General features: G+C 42.1%; 1 protein-coding gene across 1 annotated transcript in view; it reads left to right on the top strand.

Annotated features, from left to right (window-relative positions):
• The first annotated feature begins 7,739 nt into the window (after positions 1-7,739).
• The window catches only part of LOC128603232 (multidrug resistance-associated protein 1-like), a 36,524-nt gene continuing 28,596 nt past the window's right edge, over positions 7,740-15,667 (top strand). Inside the window, exon 1 of the mRNA XM_053617543.1 lies at positions 7,740-8,046. Within this exon, the coding sequence (XP_053473518.1) occupies positions 8,005-8,046 (42 nt within the window). The 5' untranslated portion in view covers positions 7,740-8,004. The remainder of the gene's footprint in view (positions 8,047-15,667) is intronic.

The raw sequence follows: 15,667 nt of genomic DNA, 5'->3' as shown, positions 1-15,667 counted from the left end.
ACAGCATAATCCAGGCTGAGTCCAGAGTAGAGTAGTGCCTGAAACAAGTCCAGTCTCTAAATCAAGTCCGGAGACCCAAGCCATAGATTCTGAGTCAAGTCAAAAATCTCAAGCGAGAGAATCTGAGTCAAGTCCAGAGTCCCAACTCTAGTCTACAGGGTCCAGCATCCCAAGCTCTAGACTTTGAGTTGAGTCCAGAGTCTTAAACGGTAGTCTCCGAGTCAACTCAAGGGTCTCAAGACAAAGAGTTTGAATCAGGTCAGAGTGCCAAGCCACAGAACCTTAATCCAATCCAGAGTCCCAAGTCATATAATCTGAGCCAATACAGAGACTCCAGCCATCAAGTCCAGAGACCCACGCTGCATAATCTGAGTCAAGTCCAGAGACCCAATCTGCATAGTCTGAGTCAAGTCTAGAGACCCAATCTGCATAGTCTGAGTCAAGTCCAGAGACCCAATCTGCATAGTCTCAGTCAAGTCCAGAGACCCAAGCTGCATAGTCTGAGCCAAGTCCAGAGACCCAAGCTGCATAGTCTGAGTCACGTCTAGAGACCCGCGCTGCATAATCTGAGTCCAGTCCAGAGACCCAATCTGCATAGTCTGAGTCAAGTCTAGAGACCCAAGCTGCATAGTCTGAGTCACGTCTAGAGACCCACGCTGCATAATCTGAGTCAAGTCCAGAGACCCAATCTGCATAGTCTGAGTCAAGTCTAGAGACCCAATCTGCATAGTCTGAGTCAAGTCCAGAGACCCAATCTGCATAGTCTCAGTCAAGTCCAGAGACCCAAGCTGCATAGTCTGAGCCAAGGCCAGAGACCCAAGCTGCATAGTCTGAGTCACGTCTAGAGACCCATGCTGCATAATCTGAGTCCAGTCCAGAGACCCAATCTGCATAGTCTGAGTCAAGTCTAGAGACCCAAGCTGCATAGTCTGAGTCACGTCTAGAGACCCACGCTGCATAACTGAGTCAAGTCTAGAGACCCAAGGTGCATAGTCTGAGTCACGTCTAGAGACCCAAGCTGCATAGTCTGAGTCAAGTCCAGAGACCCAAGGTGCATAGTCTGAGTCACGTCTAGAGATCCAAGCTGCATAGTCTGAGTCAAGTCTAGAGACCCAAGCTGCATAGTCTGAGTCACGTTCAGAGACCCAAGCTGCATAGTCTGAGTCAAGTCTAGAGACCCATCTGCATAGTCTGAGTCAAGTCCAGAGACCCAATCTGCATAGTCTGAGTCAAGTCTAGAGACCCAAGCTGCATAGTCTAAGTCAAGTCGAGACACCCAAGCTGCATAGTCTGAGTCACGTCTAGAGACCCAATCTGCATAGTCTGAGTCAAGTCCAGAGACCCAATCTGCATAGTCTGAGTCAAGTCCAGAGACCCAATCTGTATAGTCTGAGTCAAGTCCAGAGACCCAAGCTGCATAGTCTGAGTCAAGTCTAGAGACCCAATCTGCATAGTCTGAGTCAAGTCCAGAGACCCAATCTGCATAGTCCGAGTCAAGTCTAGAGACCCAAGCTGCATAGTCTGAGTCAAGTCCAGACACCCAAGCTGCATAGTCTGAGTCACGTCTAGTGACCCAATCTGCATAGTCTGAGTCACGTCTAGAGACCCAATCTGCATAGTCTGAGTCAAGTCCAGAGACCCAAGCTGCATAGTCTGAGTCACGTCTAGAGACCCAAGGTGCACAATCTGAGTTAAGTCCAGAGCCACACTTTTGACACTAGTCGAGTCTAGCATCGCAAACTGTAGTCTCAGAGTCCAGAGTCCAGAGTCCCAAGCCATAGAGTCAAAACCAGATTCCCAAATTGTAGTGTCTGAGTTAAATTTTGATTCCTAACCTATAGGGTCCAAAACTACTTGAGTCGAGTCTAGAGTTCAAAGCTCTAGAATCCAAGTCGATTACAGAGTCTCAAGCTGTAGTGTCTGAGACAAGTCCAGAGACACAAGCTGTAGCGTTAACTCAACAAAGCCATCTGATGTAGCATAAATCAGACATACTCTATAAATTCTTTTTAAATCTTTCTTCTCTCTCTCTCTCTCTCTCTCTCTCTCTCACACACACACACACACACACACACTTCAAAATATGTTTTAATTTGATTCCTGGCTTGTCTATATATATACACAGTCTGGGAACTGAGGACTAAACCAACACCATCATTTTGACTAGACTGGGGTTTTCTCATTTTTAGTGAAAGGATGTGGAGGTGAGTGGTGTCTGGTTTACCACTGCCGCTCTGTCTCGCCAGTGCGTGCACACACACACACACACACACACACACACACACACACACACACACACACACACACACACACACACACACACACAGAGCAATTAAGAGTGTAAGCGTGGCACTGTGCGCTTAGTGGCATCTCATTCCTGTATTCACGCCCGTCTCTATAAGGATTGTTTATATTGATCAGACTAAGACAAGACCGATTGGGAATTTTAAAATAAATGTTACAGTTTTATTGCTAACAAATCTAAAGACACAACGTGGTGAAATGGGTACAGAGATTTCCTACCCCACAGAGTGCTGCTCCTAAAAATGACCTCCTTAGCACTTCATAAATATAGTACATTACGAGGTATTGATTTGTATGTAATAGACTGTATCACTTACACTTTGGTCTAGACGTATATGTTACTCTTTTGAGGTTTTATACTGCACCATATACTGCATCCCAGATGTAGTAGAGCAGTCAGAGATTCCACCTTTATGCAAAAGTTATTTTTTAAAAGCAGCTAAAAATATTTTTGCACTTTAGTTTTCATTATCTGCCTTACTTGTACTGGCTTTTCACACTTAGATGCTTTCTTCATTCTGTCACAAGTATTATTAATTTTATTACAATTATTTGCCTATTTTACCATTTTATTTTTCTCTACCTTTTATTTTTTTTAAATAATATTTGGCTTTTTATTTAACTTTAATTATGTTCAATAATAAAGATTATTATTATTATTATTATTATTATTATTATTATTATTATTATTATTATTATTAACAATACATCTGAGCAATATAAAAGAGTGAGGCGAAATACAACAATAATAATTTTTTAAAAAAACTATGAATCAAATGCAAAATTAAGTTTTAAAAAATTATATTTATAAAATATACGGTTCGATTTCTAATTTATTGTGACATTTAAACATTTTATGTTAAAATATAAATACCGAACATTATACTGAATTGTAATTTTGCCCTCTCTCTGTAATATTTATGCATATTAAGAATTTTCTGCAACGTGAACAGCATTTTGATGCAAAGTCAAGTCTAGTTCTATACATAAGCATTCATCTCAAAACATCATACAATTAAACAGTTTCATCCATTCATCCATCCATCCATCCATCCATCCATACCACATCCATCCATACCATCCATCCATCCATCCATCCATACCACATCCATCCCACTCCATCCATCCATCCATACCACATCCATCCATACCACTCCATCCATACCACTCCATCCATCCATCCATACCACATCCATCCATACCACTCCATCCATACCACTGCATCCATCCATCCATACCACATCCACCCATACCACTCCATCAATCCATCCATCCATCCATACCACTCCATCCATCCATCCATACCACATCCATCCATACCACTCCATCCATCCATACCACTCCATCCATCCATCCATACCACATCCATCCATACCACTCCATCCATCCATCCATACCACATCCATCCATACCATCCATCCATCCATCCATCCATCCATCTATACTACTCCATCCATCCATCCATACCACATCCATCCATACCACATCCATCCATACCACTCCATCCATATCCATCCATACCACATCCATCCATACCACTCCATCCATCCATCCATACCACATCCACCCATACCACTCCATCAATCCATCCATCCATCCATACCACATCCATCCATACCACTCCATCCATCCATCCATACCACATCCATCCATACCACTCCATCCATACCACTCCATCCATCCATCCATACCACATCCACCCATACCACTCCATCAATCCATCCATCCATCCATACCACATCCATCCATACCACTCCATCCATCCATCCATACCACATCCATCCATACCACTCCATCAATCCATCCATCCATCCATACCACTCCACCACTCCATCCATCCATCCATACCACATCCATCCATACCACTCCATCCATACCACATCCATCCATACCACTGCCGGGAGCATATCCCAGGGAACTCAGGGCACAGGAGTGCCAACGCATCGCAGAGCACAATCACGCACACATTCATACACTACAGACAATTTAGAGATGCCAGTCAGCCTACAATGCATGCTGGAGGAAACCGGAGTACCCAGAGTTAACCCCTGAAGCATGGGGAGAACATGCGAGCGCCACGCATGCACGGCGAAGGCGGGATTCGAGCCCCCAATTAAAAAGTTTAACAAAAAAAAGATTTTTAAGTGACCAAATGTATTGTTACAGCACATACTGAAGTAAAAGTACACCCATTTTTAAACTACTTCATGAAGTATCATTCATGAGGAAAATGTATTTAATTACAGTAGCGATAGTATTTGTAATTGGTTAATTTACAGCCCTTGTTCTGCCTATGAGACAACAGCTAACATGGCTCCTCTCAGTCATATAAGTCAGTCCACAGTCTCTCTTCAAACTGCTGCTTAAGATGTGGAATTTATCCGTCCTATTCTGCACCTATAGTTGGCCGCGATTGTTCAGAATCTCTCTGACTGACAAGACTCTCTGACTTCTGGCCTTGCACTCTTTATACTGTACACTTTTGCCTTTGGATCACCTTTCAGTGACTCACTATGGGGCTTTTTTTTTGGGATGATGGCTGTGGTTTTGCGTTTTGGAGCATGTCATTGTGCCTTCACTAATATACTTCATGGACATGGATGTGAGTCAGACTCATTACACAATGCCACATCCACAGACAGTATTCCGTCTTCTATTGTCTTCCATCGAACGCTTCAAACAAGGCCGCTTCCGCTCCTCTCACTGCTGCGTGATCTTACACACTCACACCATAACCAGAAAAATCTCAACCTCCCCTTAACCTTTTCCCTTCAGACAGAAGATCTGATGAAACTGTGACTTAAAATGTATTTTTATGTATCATTCATTCATTCATCCAGCCATCATGCTCATTTTCCCACCAACTTTCATGACTGTAATACAGTCAGCATTATTCCTAAGGGAATATCAGAATTACAGATTAACTTACACGACCGGTCAAAAGTTTGTGGACACCCGACTGAAGCGTTTCTCACGATCTTAAAAACCTTTCGATCTGAAGGCGTGTGATTAAACGTGTGAAATCGGTGTCGTCGACCAAAATATAATCGCGCCGACGTATTCGTTTCTTTCGTTAGAAAACGAACATTTTATTCACACAAAATATCTTTTTTTTTTAAACGGACGAAATATTCCCGAAAAGCAGCGGATACGAGTCCGGCGTCGGTGTGAACTCCTTTAATCCTGTTTAAAAACCATCTCAGGGAAATCCCTCAAGAAATCGCTCGAGAAAACGCCAAAGAACACGTTTCCGGAAATTCTAGCTGAAAAGGGCGTCGACTTTGAAGACGCTACAGTACTAAATTATTCTGATTTATTTTGGATTTTTGTATCACAACGTAATCCCTTAAGGAATAAAACACCTGGTGTTGTGCCGTGTTGGGAAAATAATCAACGACAGGGTGGTGTGATTCAGCCAGATGCAAAGTTTCCTATATGACAGCGCGTCACAATGTGTTTCATTCCTCCACCAATGCTAAACAGATTTTAATCATCAAAGAACAACAAATCGTACTTTTTATCCATTTGTAGTTACGTTTAATATTGTGGAACATCCTTGAGACGTGTTAGTTCCTGTTCTTCCTTGCGTTACTGCAACAATCGTTCCTTTAACAGCCTTGAAGACAACAACAAAAAAAAAATGGATGCAGATTTAAAATCCCCACTCATACCTTCCAAAGGATGGAAACGCACTGACACTGGAGACTCCTTCCATAAATGTCATGCACAAACATAATAATCGGAGTACATAGGTTTGGGGTTTTTTAAATGTCAACAGTAGCACAGACATGGTTCTCGGTCAAAGCTGAACGTTTCATCGTGTTGGCTAAAGGTGGAGGTTTTTACACTCGGATTGATGCATTCGATCGAACACTCTCAGGTTTCAGAACAAGTCAGCTGCTGAACCTGATCCACTCATACCAGCACCCAACACACACACACACACACACACACTACCACATCAGGGTCAATACTGCACTGAGAATAAACCGCCACTGGTGTCCAATGGTGGATGGTGGAAAGGGATGGCGACACACTGTGCAAAGCAGACGAGCTACAATCAGTAAACAAACTATTCGCTACACGCTCGGAGGAAAGCACTATCCTCCCCATACACAAGATCACAGATGACCAGAACCGACTCGTTTCACTTGCTCTCAAGATGTCCAGCCACGTACGTCCACTGAGATCATCAGGACTCGAACGGACAATCTGCTGACGATAAGACAAACGCTTTTCTGTTTCTCGACCTTTTAATGCCTTAAAATGCTTATGGCCCAGGTTTCACATCATGTCCACGTATTATGTCTTACAGCCAAAGCATCATGGTCTGCATTTGTCGGGGTGACGATTCATTTCTGTGCTTTCTTGCACGGGTCTGGTGAACATAACCTTCTAAAAATGCATTACCACCACATACGATCTCGTAAAGAAAATGAGATTTTCACTTCTACACTCTCTGGCAGTTAGAACTTTCACGGAAATTTGACTTTAACGCTGGAGTGCACACGGCTGCAGTAGGCTAGAGACTGAAATGTTGCTCGGTAGGAACGTACACTGCAACACACAGCATGATTATTGTATGTAGTAGCATTTTCAGCTAGAACTCATGTACAATGGGTTTAAGAGGAACTCCATATTCAATGAAGGCTAATGAATGTTTTATAATAATAATGTGACAGTTTTAATTACTATTGAATATTCCATAAATCATGTTTATACGCATAGGACTACGCACCTTTGTACTGAATTAAAAGCATTCAGTAGTTCGACTGTAATGAAACCATCAGCAAGGTTGATTGCTAAACAAAACAGCTACAGCGCCCCCTAGTGGTTAAAATATTGCAGTGATTTGGAGAGAAACGGCAATTATTTGACACACATTCATTACAGCACTGTGAATTTTTTTCCCCCCATATGCCAGCTTGTTAATAAGCTGGGGTCAGAGCACAGGGTCAACCATGATACAGCACCCTTAGGGCCCCCTTGCTCAAGGGCCCACCAGTGGCAGCTTGGTGGTGCTAGGGTTTAAAACCACAACCTTCTGATCAGTAAGCCAGAGCCTCAACCTTTGAACCACGACTGCCCAAATATGTAAGGAAACCACAATATTACAGCATATATGTTTGTGGGTTTTTATTTTTTTTAATCATGTGCGTTGAATCTGTACATGACATACAGATAAACGAGGTCCTTTACTGCTATGATATCTTGAATAGAGCACGAAGAACACTCAATCATTTACACTGTAAACTAAAAGTACATCAGGACTCATTAGTGTCATGTTTTCTTGTTAAAGGCTTGCTGGGTTTAAAGTTTGTGCGGTGGGGTGGCTTCTGGCACGAGAAAGAGAGGATTACAGACGGAAAGTGTGTGTGAGAGACAGAGAGAAGTGTGGCACCCTCCCTTTAGAGGGGAGAGAGAGAGAGAGAGAGAGAGAGAGAGAGAAAGAAAGAGAGAAAGCGAGCTATTAAACAGGCTGGTGCACTAACCTGCACTCAGACTGCACTCTCCAGTGTGTGTACTGTATGTATGTGGGTGTGAGCGTGTGTGAGTGTGTGTGTGTGTGGGTATTAAAGAAAAAGACTTTCAACTGTGGGACCGGTCCTCAGACGGCGCAGTGAAGAAAAACACCTACCTGAGTGGTGAATATTTACTGGGGGAAGTGGAGAAGAGTGCGCAGGAAGGGAAGGAGTCTGGATGGACAAGCTCTGCACTGACAGCGGCCTGGACCCACTCTGGGTGAGAGACATATAGATAAAGAAAGAGAGAGAGAGAGAGAGAGTTACATTAACTTGTGCTCTTTTGTGTGCATGGTTTATTGCAAACCTATGTCAAAAAAGTGTTGTTATTGTTTTGTTTTTTTTAATACATAATCTCATTCAATGCAAGCATTCCAGTGCTTAACAAGTGTCCGGATTCTTCTAATTTATGTCACATTTTTAAGGCTTTCATTTGACTCACCCTAATATATATTAAAGTTGTTGTTTTTTTGTGACACAGGGAGATGGTGGAAGAAATGAATATAACCAGTCCCTACAATTGCAATTTTGAAAAATTGTAAGCTCCTCCGAATATTGCGGCGTTTGCTTGATTTCGCGTTAATTTCTGGAGGGGTTGTATAAAGCAGTGTTAATCTTGTCAGCACGGCGGTGCAGCGAGTAGCATGGCTTGCCTCGCACATTCAGGGTTCCCGGTTCGATTCTGATCTCAGCTTCGTGCTCTCCTCGAATCTGAGTGGGTTTCCTTCACTCTCCAGGAATGGATTGGCTATGCTTAGTGTGTATGTGAGTGTGTATGTGCATGGTACCCTGTGACGGACTGGCATCCCATCCAGGGTCTATCCTAACCTCATGCACGGTATTCATGGCATAGGCTCCAGATCCACCCTGACCAGGATAGACCACTTGCTGAATATCACTGAATGAATGAATGAATGTTGTGCTCAGGTGTTATCATCTCCTTTACATCCCATTCAGAAGACCTTAAACATGACTATCGTGACATGTATATTATGATATCAGTCCAAAAGTCCATTACAGGACCATCGAAAAATTTGTTAGTCAAATAAAGAAGTGACCCTTTATTCATCTGGTTATTGTTAGTATTAGTTTAGAACAGCCTTAGTCCGAGAAACTGAAGATTTTAATCCCTTTTCCACATTAAATTTGACTAATATAGTCAAAATACGCAAATGCAACAATCTTCTAATTTAATTCCTTCGTAGATGGAATGCCCAATCGTCTTCATCGCCATTACAAGCTATTTAAAGACTAAATAAATGAACGTTCTCAAGCTAGTCTGACGTTTAATGGAGTTGTCGCTCACGCTAGTCGTAGCTAGCTAGTGTTATATTAGCCTAACAAAACGCATACTTGAGAAACGATTAGGGTTTGTTTTGTTGTTTTTTTCACCCTCAGGGAATCAAAATAAATACAACCGTTTATCACGAAATAACATCACTGTAGTCGAAAAAGGTTGCTAATGTTACCACACAAGTAAGTGAGGAATATCACGGCATCTTTCTCCAACTCTGAGGCGTTAGCATTAGGCTAATCAAAGACTGCAGATGTGGACAGTCTAGCTAACTGTAGCAGTGCGTTTGCTGAGGTTATTTTATCCGTCAACAAAAAGTTCTTTAGACCGTGAAATATTAGTGGTGATAAATTTAGAGTAGTTTAAGCACGGAGGGGAAAAAAAAAAGAGGGGTTTTTAATAAAGAGACGTTAAAGACAAAGCACCAGAGGGAGCGCGAGAAATGTACAGAAACCCGGAACTGCAAGTTCAAGACTTAATATCTCCTTATTTTTTACTTAATAACTCGGTATTAAAAGGCACTGCGTCATTAGTTTCCACTTAACATCTCATCATTTCTACACAACGACCCATTATTTCGCGTTTTTATGACGCTATTTTGACATTCAAACAATGTTGACTTAATATTTAACACCCCACACCTCTCACTAAGACCAATTCATGAAATATTAGCGTATACATATTATTTTATATACTTATACTAGCTTGTAATTCTTATTTCCTAATGCTTATACGTGTACTTTTTCATAATCATATTATTTCATATAACTTTATACTTTACATTATCTGCCTCATATTCTCATAATTTCCTATTATTATATTAGCTTATAATTCTTATTCCTTATGCTGTTTGCCAGGTAGTAAGTAAGGCGGACGTCGCTTTAATGGAACTCGGTAGACAATATACAGTACATCTGAGTATCGGTAGTTCGCGTAAAAACGTTCAGGTGCAGGACATCAAATACAAACAGTCAGAATAACTGCTATGACCGCAATTATTTTGGAATCCGGTCAATTATGTGTTAGGAGTCAAAATAAGATCGAATGTCTAAATAACTCGATAATAGCGTGCATTGAAATAAGGTTGAGGGGAAGGATAGACTGTACATTTCAGCTCCCCGTATAATCCACATCACCGGTCAAAGGACATTACTCAGTCCTTCCAGGATTTAAAAAAAACCAACTCTGCGAACCCGTGTACGGACTGATTACTGGACTAATGTGTGCCTTTGAGGGGCTGGAACTAAATGCACTTGATTGACACACACAATAAAGATGACTTGTAGTGTAGTAATACTGTTCTACTGTGTGTGGGTGTGTGTGTGTGTGTGTGTGTGGGTGTGCGTTATTCCAGTAAATGATCACTGTGTTTTCAGTGTTAAAGCAGTTAGTCATGATCCCTTTCCTCTGATTCACTGGGAGAGAATCTCTTGTGGCACATGTGGTTAAATATCATACACACACTGGCCTTTTTTATTAAGTCTATCCAGCTAATACTGCATGCAGAGCAACAGATGGGCGACAGTAAATCATTTTACACCTACAGAGTGACATAAAGGTTTTTGGTATAATGTTATTAGGTTAAAGACGCACTGTCATGCTTAGTGTACAAGACTAACGGGAGCTATACGCTTTCCTGAATCATGGCTGGCGACTGTCAGTGTGCTAGGAGCGTCATCACCTGTGAATAGGAAAAAAAATATCACGCCTGAGTAAATGTACTCTGTTCAACCTTTTGGATGTTTTAATTTATGATATTCGAAGCAAAAATTCCCTTACAGGACGAAAGAAGAAAATGGTTCATTTTAGCAGGCTAGTAGATGCATCATGTTATTGTTCCATCATTGGTCTGTTTTGGGGAAATTTGCGGTAAAAAAAAAAAATTAAAGCGGTGACAACTAAACATTAGCTCGATAAACGTGACCACGATGGTCCCTTATGACATCATTAGAAAAATGAGCAGTTGAGTATTGAGCTATGTGTATATGCTATGTAGGTAATAGTTAGCTAACGCAGCCTTTTGATTAAACAGCAGCTTATATCATACCTCATTTTCTTGATATTAGCTTACTATCAAGCTGGTAGCTGTTTTGCTATGTTTGTTTAAGGTTCATCTATTCCCATGACAGCTAGCTATCCAGTCAGCTAGGTAGCAAATTGACATATCGGTTTTTAAGCAGTTGTTAGCTAGCTGTTTATGTTTAGCTAACGTACTTGAACGAGCACCCTGGCTAGCGTATTTAATGAGACGATAATGGCAGCTAGCTCGCTTTTCATTTTACTAATTAAAACATATTTTTCCATTTCAATCTCGAACCCAGTACAAGAGTATTAGCACCGCACATCCTTCAGTCGCATGAGGCCAGCATGTAAAAGGTTTCAGCTAATAGTTCTCTATGACATTCTCCACACACACACACACACACAGTTGTGTGGCTAAGCCTTTAGCCTAACACATTCGTATTATTTTTGTACAAGTTGTACAAGCATCTGAGACAGAACGTTGTATTAGTGTTTGATAAGTGATGAAATGCAAACAGTCGTCTTCGTAGCGCACTCAGCCTTTTGGACTCTTCTGTAGTGCTGCATGTCTGGCACAGTGAGGTGTCTCAGTCAAGGCCAAACATTTCATCATGTTGGTTGAAGGTGGAGGTTTTACATTCGGTGCAATGCCACTGATTGAACTCATGTTTTGTATGTGTGTGTGTGTGTTTGCTGTGTACTCGAGCTGTCTCCAGTTTTCTGCCCAGGTCAGCAAAACTGGAGGACCTAAGAAGTGTGTGGCTGTACTCCAGTTCAAACTCTCTTAGCACTCTAAGTCCAGAAATACTTAGTTAAGTTTTAAACATGTACTGAATGCTTACAAATAAAATTAAAACTTATTACCTACATGTGGGAGGAATAATTTGGGGGGAATAATTTGAAAGTCTATATGATAATGAGTCTTTATTGGTCACGTATACATTACAGCACAGTGAAATTCTTTTCTTCACATACCCCAGCATGGTAGGAGGTTGGGGTCAGAGCGCAGGGTCAGCTATGATACAGCGCCCGTGGAGCAGAGAGGGTTAATGGCCTTGCACAAGGGCCCAACTGTGGCAGCTTGGCAGTGCTGACCTTCCAATCAATAACACACAGCCTTAACCGCTAAGTGGACTACTGACCAGAAGGTCGTAAGTTCAAACCCCAGCATTACCAAGCATCCACTGCTGGGCCCTTGAGCAAGGCCCTTAACCCTCAACTGCTCAAATGTATAAATGAGATGAATGTAAGTCGCTCTGGACAAGGGCGTCCGCCAAATGCCATGTAAATGTAAATGTGGAAAACATAACGTGTGAATCAATTCATACTCCACGTTTCAATCTGCAGCACCTGAAATTGTCCCCCCCCCCCCAAACTAATGCCTAAACACCACGTGCATGGTTTACTGAAAGAAGTGGCTCATTTTGAATTCAAATTGGAGCACAGCCAGGACAGTAAAGTAGAGCAATGTGAAAATCGAGTCAGCTTCAGCTCCAGGCGTTCGTTACATGCAAAATCAGAAGTTCACTTAGCGTGAGGGATTTGCCGAAGGGCATCATTTTCTTTCTGGGATTAGAATGTAGCCTGGAAGTCATGTCAGGTATGAGTCGTACCTTTTAACCTCCATGTTTTCAGCAGTCACTTTTGACAGAAGAAATTACTGAACGCCAGTAGATCCGAAACTAGCACACACAGTGCCCTTGAGACAGGGTTTGGAGCAAAGCCAAAATAGGGTAGCAAAGCAGGGCACTGAAAATCAAGTCATGTAGTACTGCACATTTTCATTAATTAGTCGTTTTTTAACATAACTGGTACGATTGCATGTGTGATGACGTGCTGAAGCGTGTAGGTGTCTTCGTCTGTGATTGGAGCGCAGCATGAGAGTCAAGTCAGGTCAAGTCAGGTCCAATTGAATGTCATGATACATTACAGAAAATGCAGTTCCATGAACCAACACACACACACACACACACACACACAAGATTTAAGACAAGATTACACACGTGCAACATAAAATAAGTATTGTTGTTGCGTGATACCGGCTTGCACAAGACCCCGCCACTGCACATACATTCAGACACAAGATTCAACAAGCAGCAAGATTATCTACATAATAAACCTGCAAAACAGTACACACAGTGAACAAGGAATGTCACTGTGACCATCTGATGAATGGGGGTCAATATATAGGAGCAAGCCATCCGCTAGAGCCATATCTCCCTGCAGTTCTCGCTTGGTTACTAATTGAAGCTAAGCAGGGGTGAGCCTGGCCAGTTCTTGGATTGGAGACCGCCTGGGGGGTGGAGACCAGCAGGGGGCGCTCACCGTATGGGGGACACTATACTGTAGAAACAGTTTCAATGAGATGTTAAACCGAGGTCCTGACTCTCTGTGGTCGTTAAAAACCACTTTACTTATCGTAAAGAGTAGGGGTATAACCCCGGTGTCCTGACGAAATTCCCCCATTGGTCCTTCTCTATCATGGACGCCTAATAATCTCCGTCCCTGAATTGTCTACATCACTCTGTCCTCTCCACTAATAGCTGGTGTGTGGTGGGCGTTCTGGCGCACTATGGCTACCGTCGCATCATCCATGTGGATGCTACACACAAGTCGTGGTTGAGGAGATCCCCCCTCACACTCCATATTACGTATAGTGCTCCGAGTGTCTAGAAAAGCGTCTATATAAATGTAACTGTAACTAATCTTCCTCTCCAGCAAATCATGCACGCTAAATGAACTACGTGCTCTAGTTGTAACAGTATTTTATCTTTTGTTTCCTTGACCAAAAAAAATAAAATAAAAATACACCAATCACTTACTTTGCGTAACCTCTGATCAGGCTTGGGGTTCACATGTCAGAAAATCAATCAACTCTAATATTTATTGATTTATTACATGGTACCTTTGTGACTAGCAAAGTTCTCATATCTGTCACTGTGGAAAGTCTATCCAAGCTCCCTGCTACTTCATGCTCATCTTCTGGACAATCTACTCCGTCGTAGCGCCACGTTCGTACAGTACCGTCCGTAACCTTCTGTTCTACTTCCTTTCGTTCCAGACTGCCAGGGCGGGTTCCTCCAGGACTTATGGATGATTGCCGATACTGTTTCCTACATGTCTATTTCTCGAGTGCTTACTGCCACTGCGTCATTTTTGCCTGCGCTCTTGATAGAAACGATGGTATTTTGTAAATACGTGACTAGTCAGGTCATGGTGCGTCCTTCTTCATGTAACACGTCTTGATATGTAAATGATCCTGATGACTGATCGAATATGAAAATTAGTTTAAGTCATGACCTGTTGACCTACATTCAATCACTTTCCCCAGTGGGCTATTGTTTTTAAGAGCAGAGCCTTTTACGATGATCCCGAAAGCACATAGCCGAGCTGCGTAGAGAATGAAACACAGCCACTGCAAGTGCATCAGGGTCCATCTCTTTATGCTCTCCTAAGTTCCCTCAAACTTCACGCTTCATTCTTCTGTTGCTTTGCTCCTCTACTCTGCATTCCAACACCGTAAAGACACTCTTCCTCTATTATGGGGCTGATCAGCTGAGTCTAGAGCCCATTTCAGTTGCTGCTGCAACAATGCAGCAAAGGAGTTTACCCTTTTCTTCCCAGCAGGCTCTGCAGCCGTGTCCGCTGCTTGCTTCACTTCATGCTGCAGTAGCACAACCTCTGAGGAAGGTAATGCATAGTCAGCAGTATTTCCAAAGGTGCGCAAGGGTTTTGATTTTAGCCTGAAAGCCCACAGTGTTTGTCCTCAGACCAACATACCAAGCAAACAGGAATAAGTGCATGCACATCAGGGCATTTCTGGATTTGTCACATCTTCTCTCTTTATATCTGTGCCATCTTTGGTGTTGGAACGGGACTGAAATTTCACAGAATTGCTGAAGATGTGCCAGCTGTGCCTGTCTCTTACAGTGTCGTGCCAAAAAATGCTTTCAAACCTGTATGCAATATTTCTCAGGGTAACACAACTGAAGTCTGAAGCACATAAAGCGAAATGGGAAAAGTATCAACCAAAAATTTACACCCCCCAAAAAAAATTGGATTGGATTTTGGATTGGATCATTTTATTGTCATATTAATAAGGTGTTATTCCTAGTGGCCAAAGAATTGCATTGCAGCCTGGTTTGGAGGCAAATCATGACTCGGTTTGTTAATGTAACATTCACATATGTGCGCAATGAAATTAATTCTTTTTTTCATGACATTGAGGTAGACATCAGACATTTAGCATCCCTGTGTATTGAACTTAGGGTGTAACGTTTTCCCAGTTGCTCGTCACGGTCACCTGAGAGATTATTTATTTACTACCCCTCATGTTTCAAAGAGAACTGTGGGTCATAGTATGCTGGGTCAGTGTGTGAGCTAATCCTACATTACACAACACCACTCCAAGCTGGTTTATCAACTTTTACCTGTAGCTCAAGGTTCCAAGTTCCCATAAAGAGTTCCAGTTGTTTAACTTTCATTATCGGGGAATTCGCCATGCCTGGAAGCCCTAAACAAGTTA

The sequence above is a fragment of the Ictalurus furcatus genome, chromosome 2 (assembly GCF_023375685.1).
Source record: "Ictalurus furcatus strain D&B chromosome 2, Billie_1.0, whole genome shotgun sequence".
Lineage (NCBI taxonomy): Eukaryota > Metazoa > Chordata > Actinopteri > Siluriformes > Ictaluridae > Ictalurus > Ictalurus furcatus.
The sequence above is the reverse complement of the archived record's forward strand: the minus strand, read 5'-3'. Positions and strand labels throughout refer to the sequence as shown.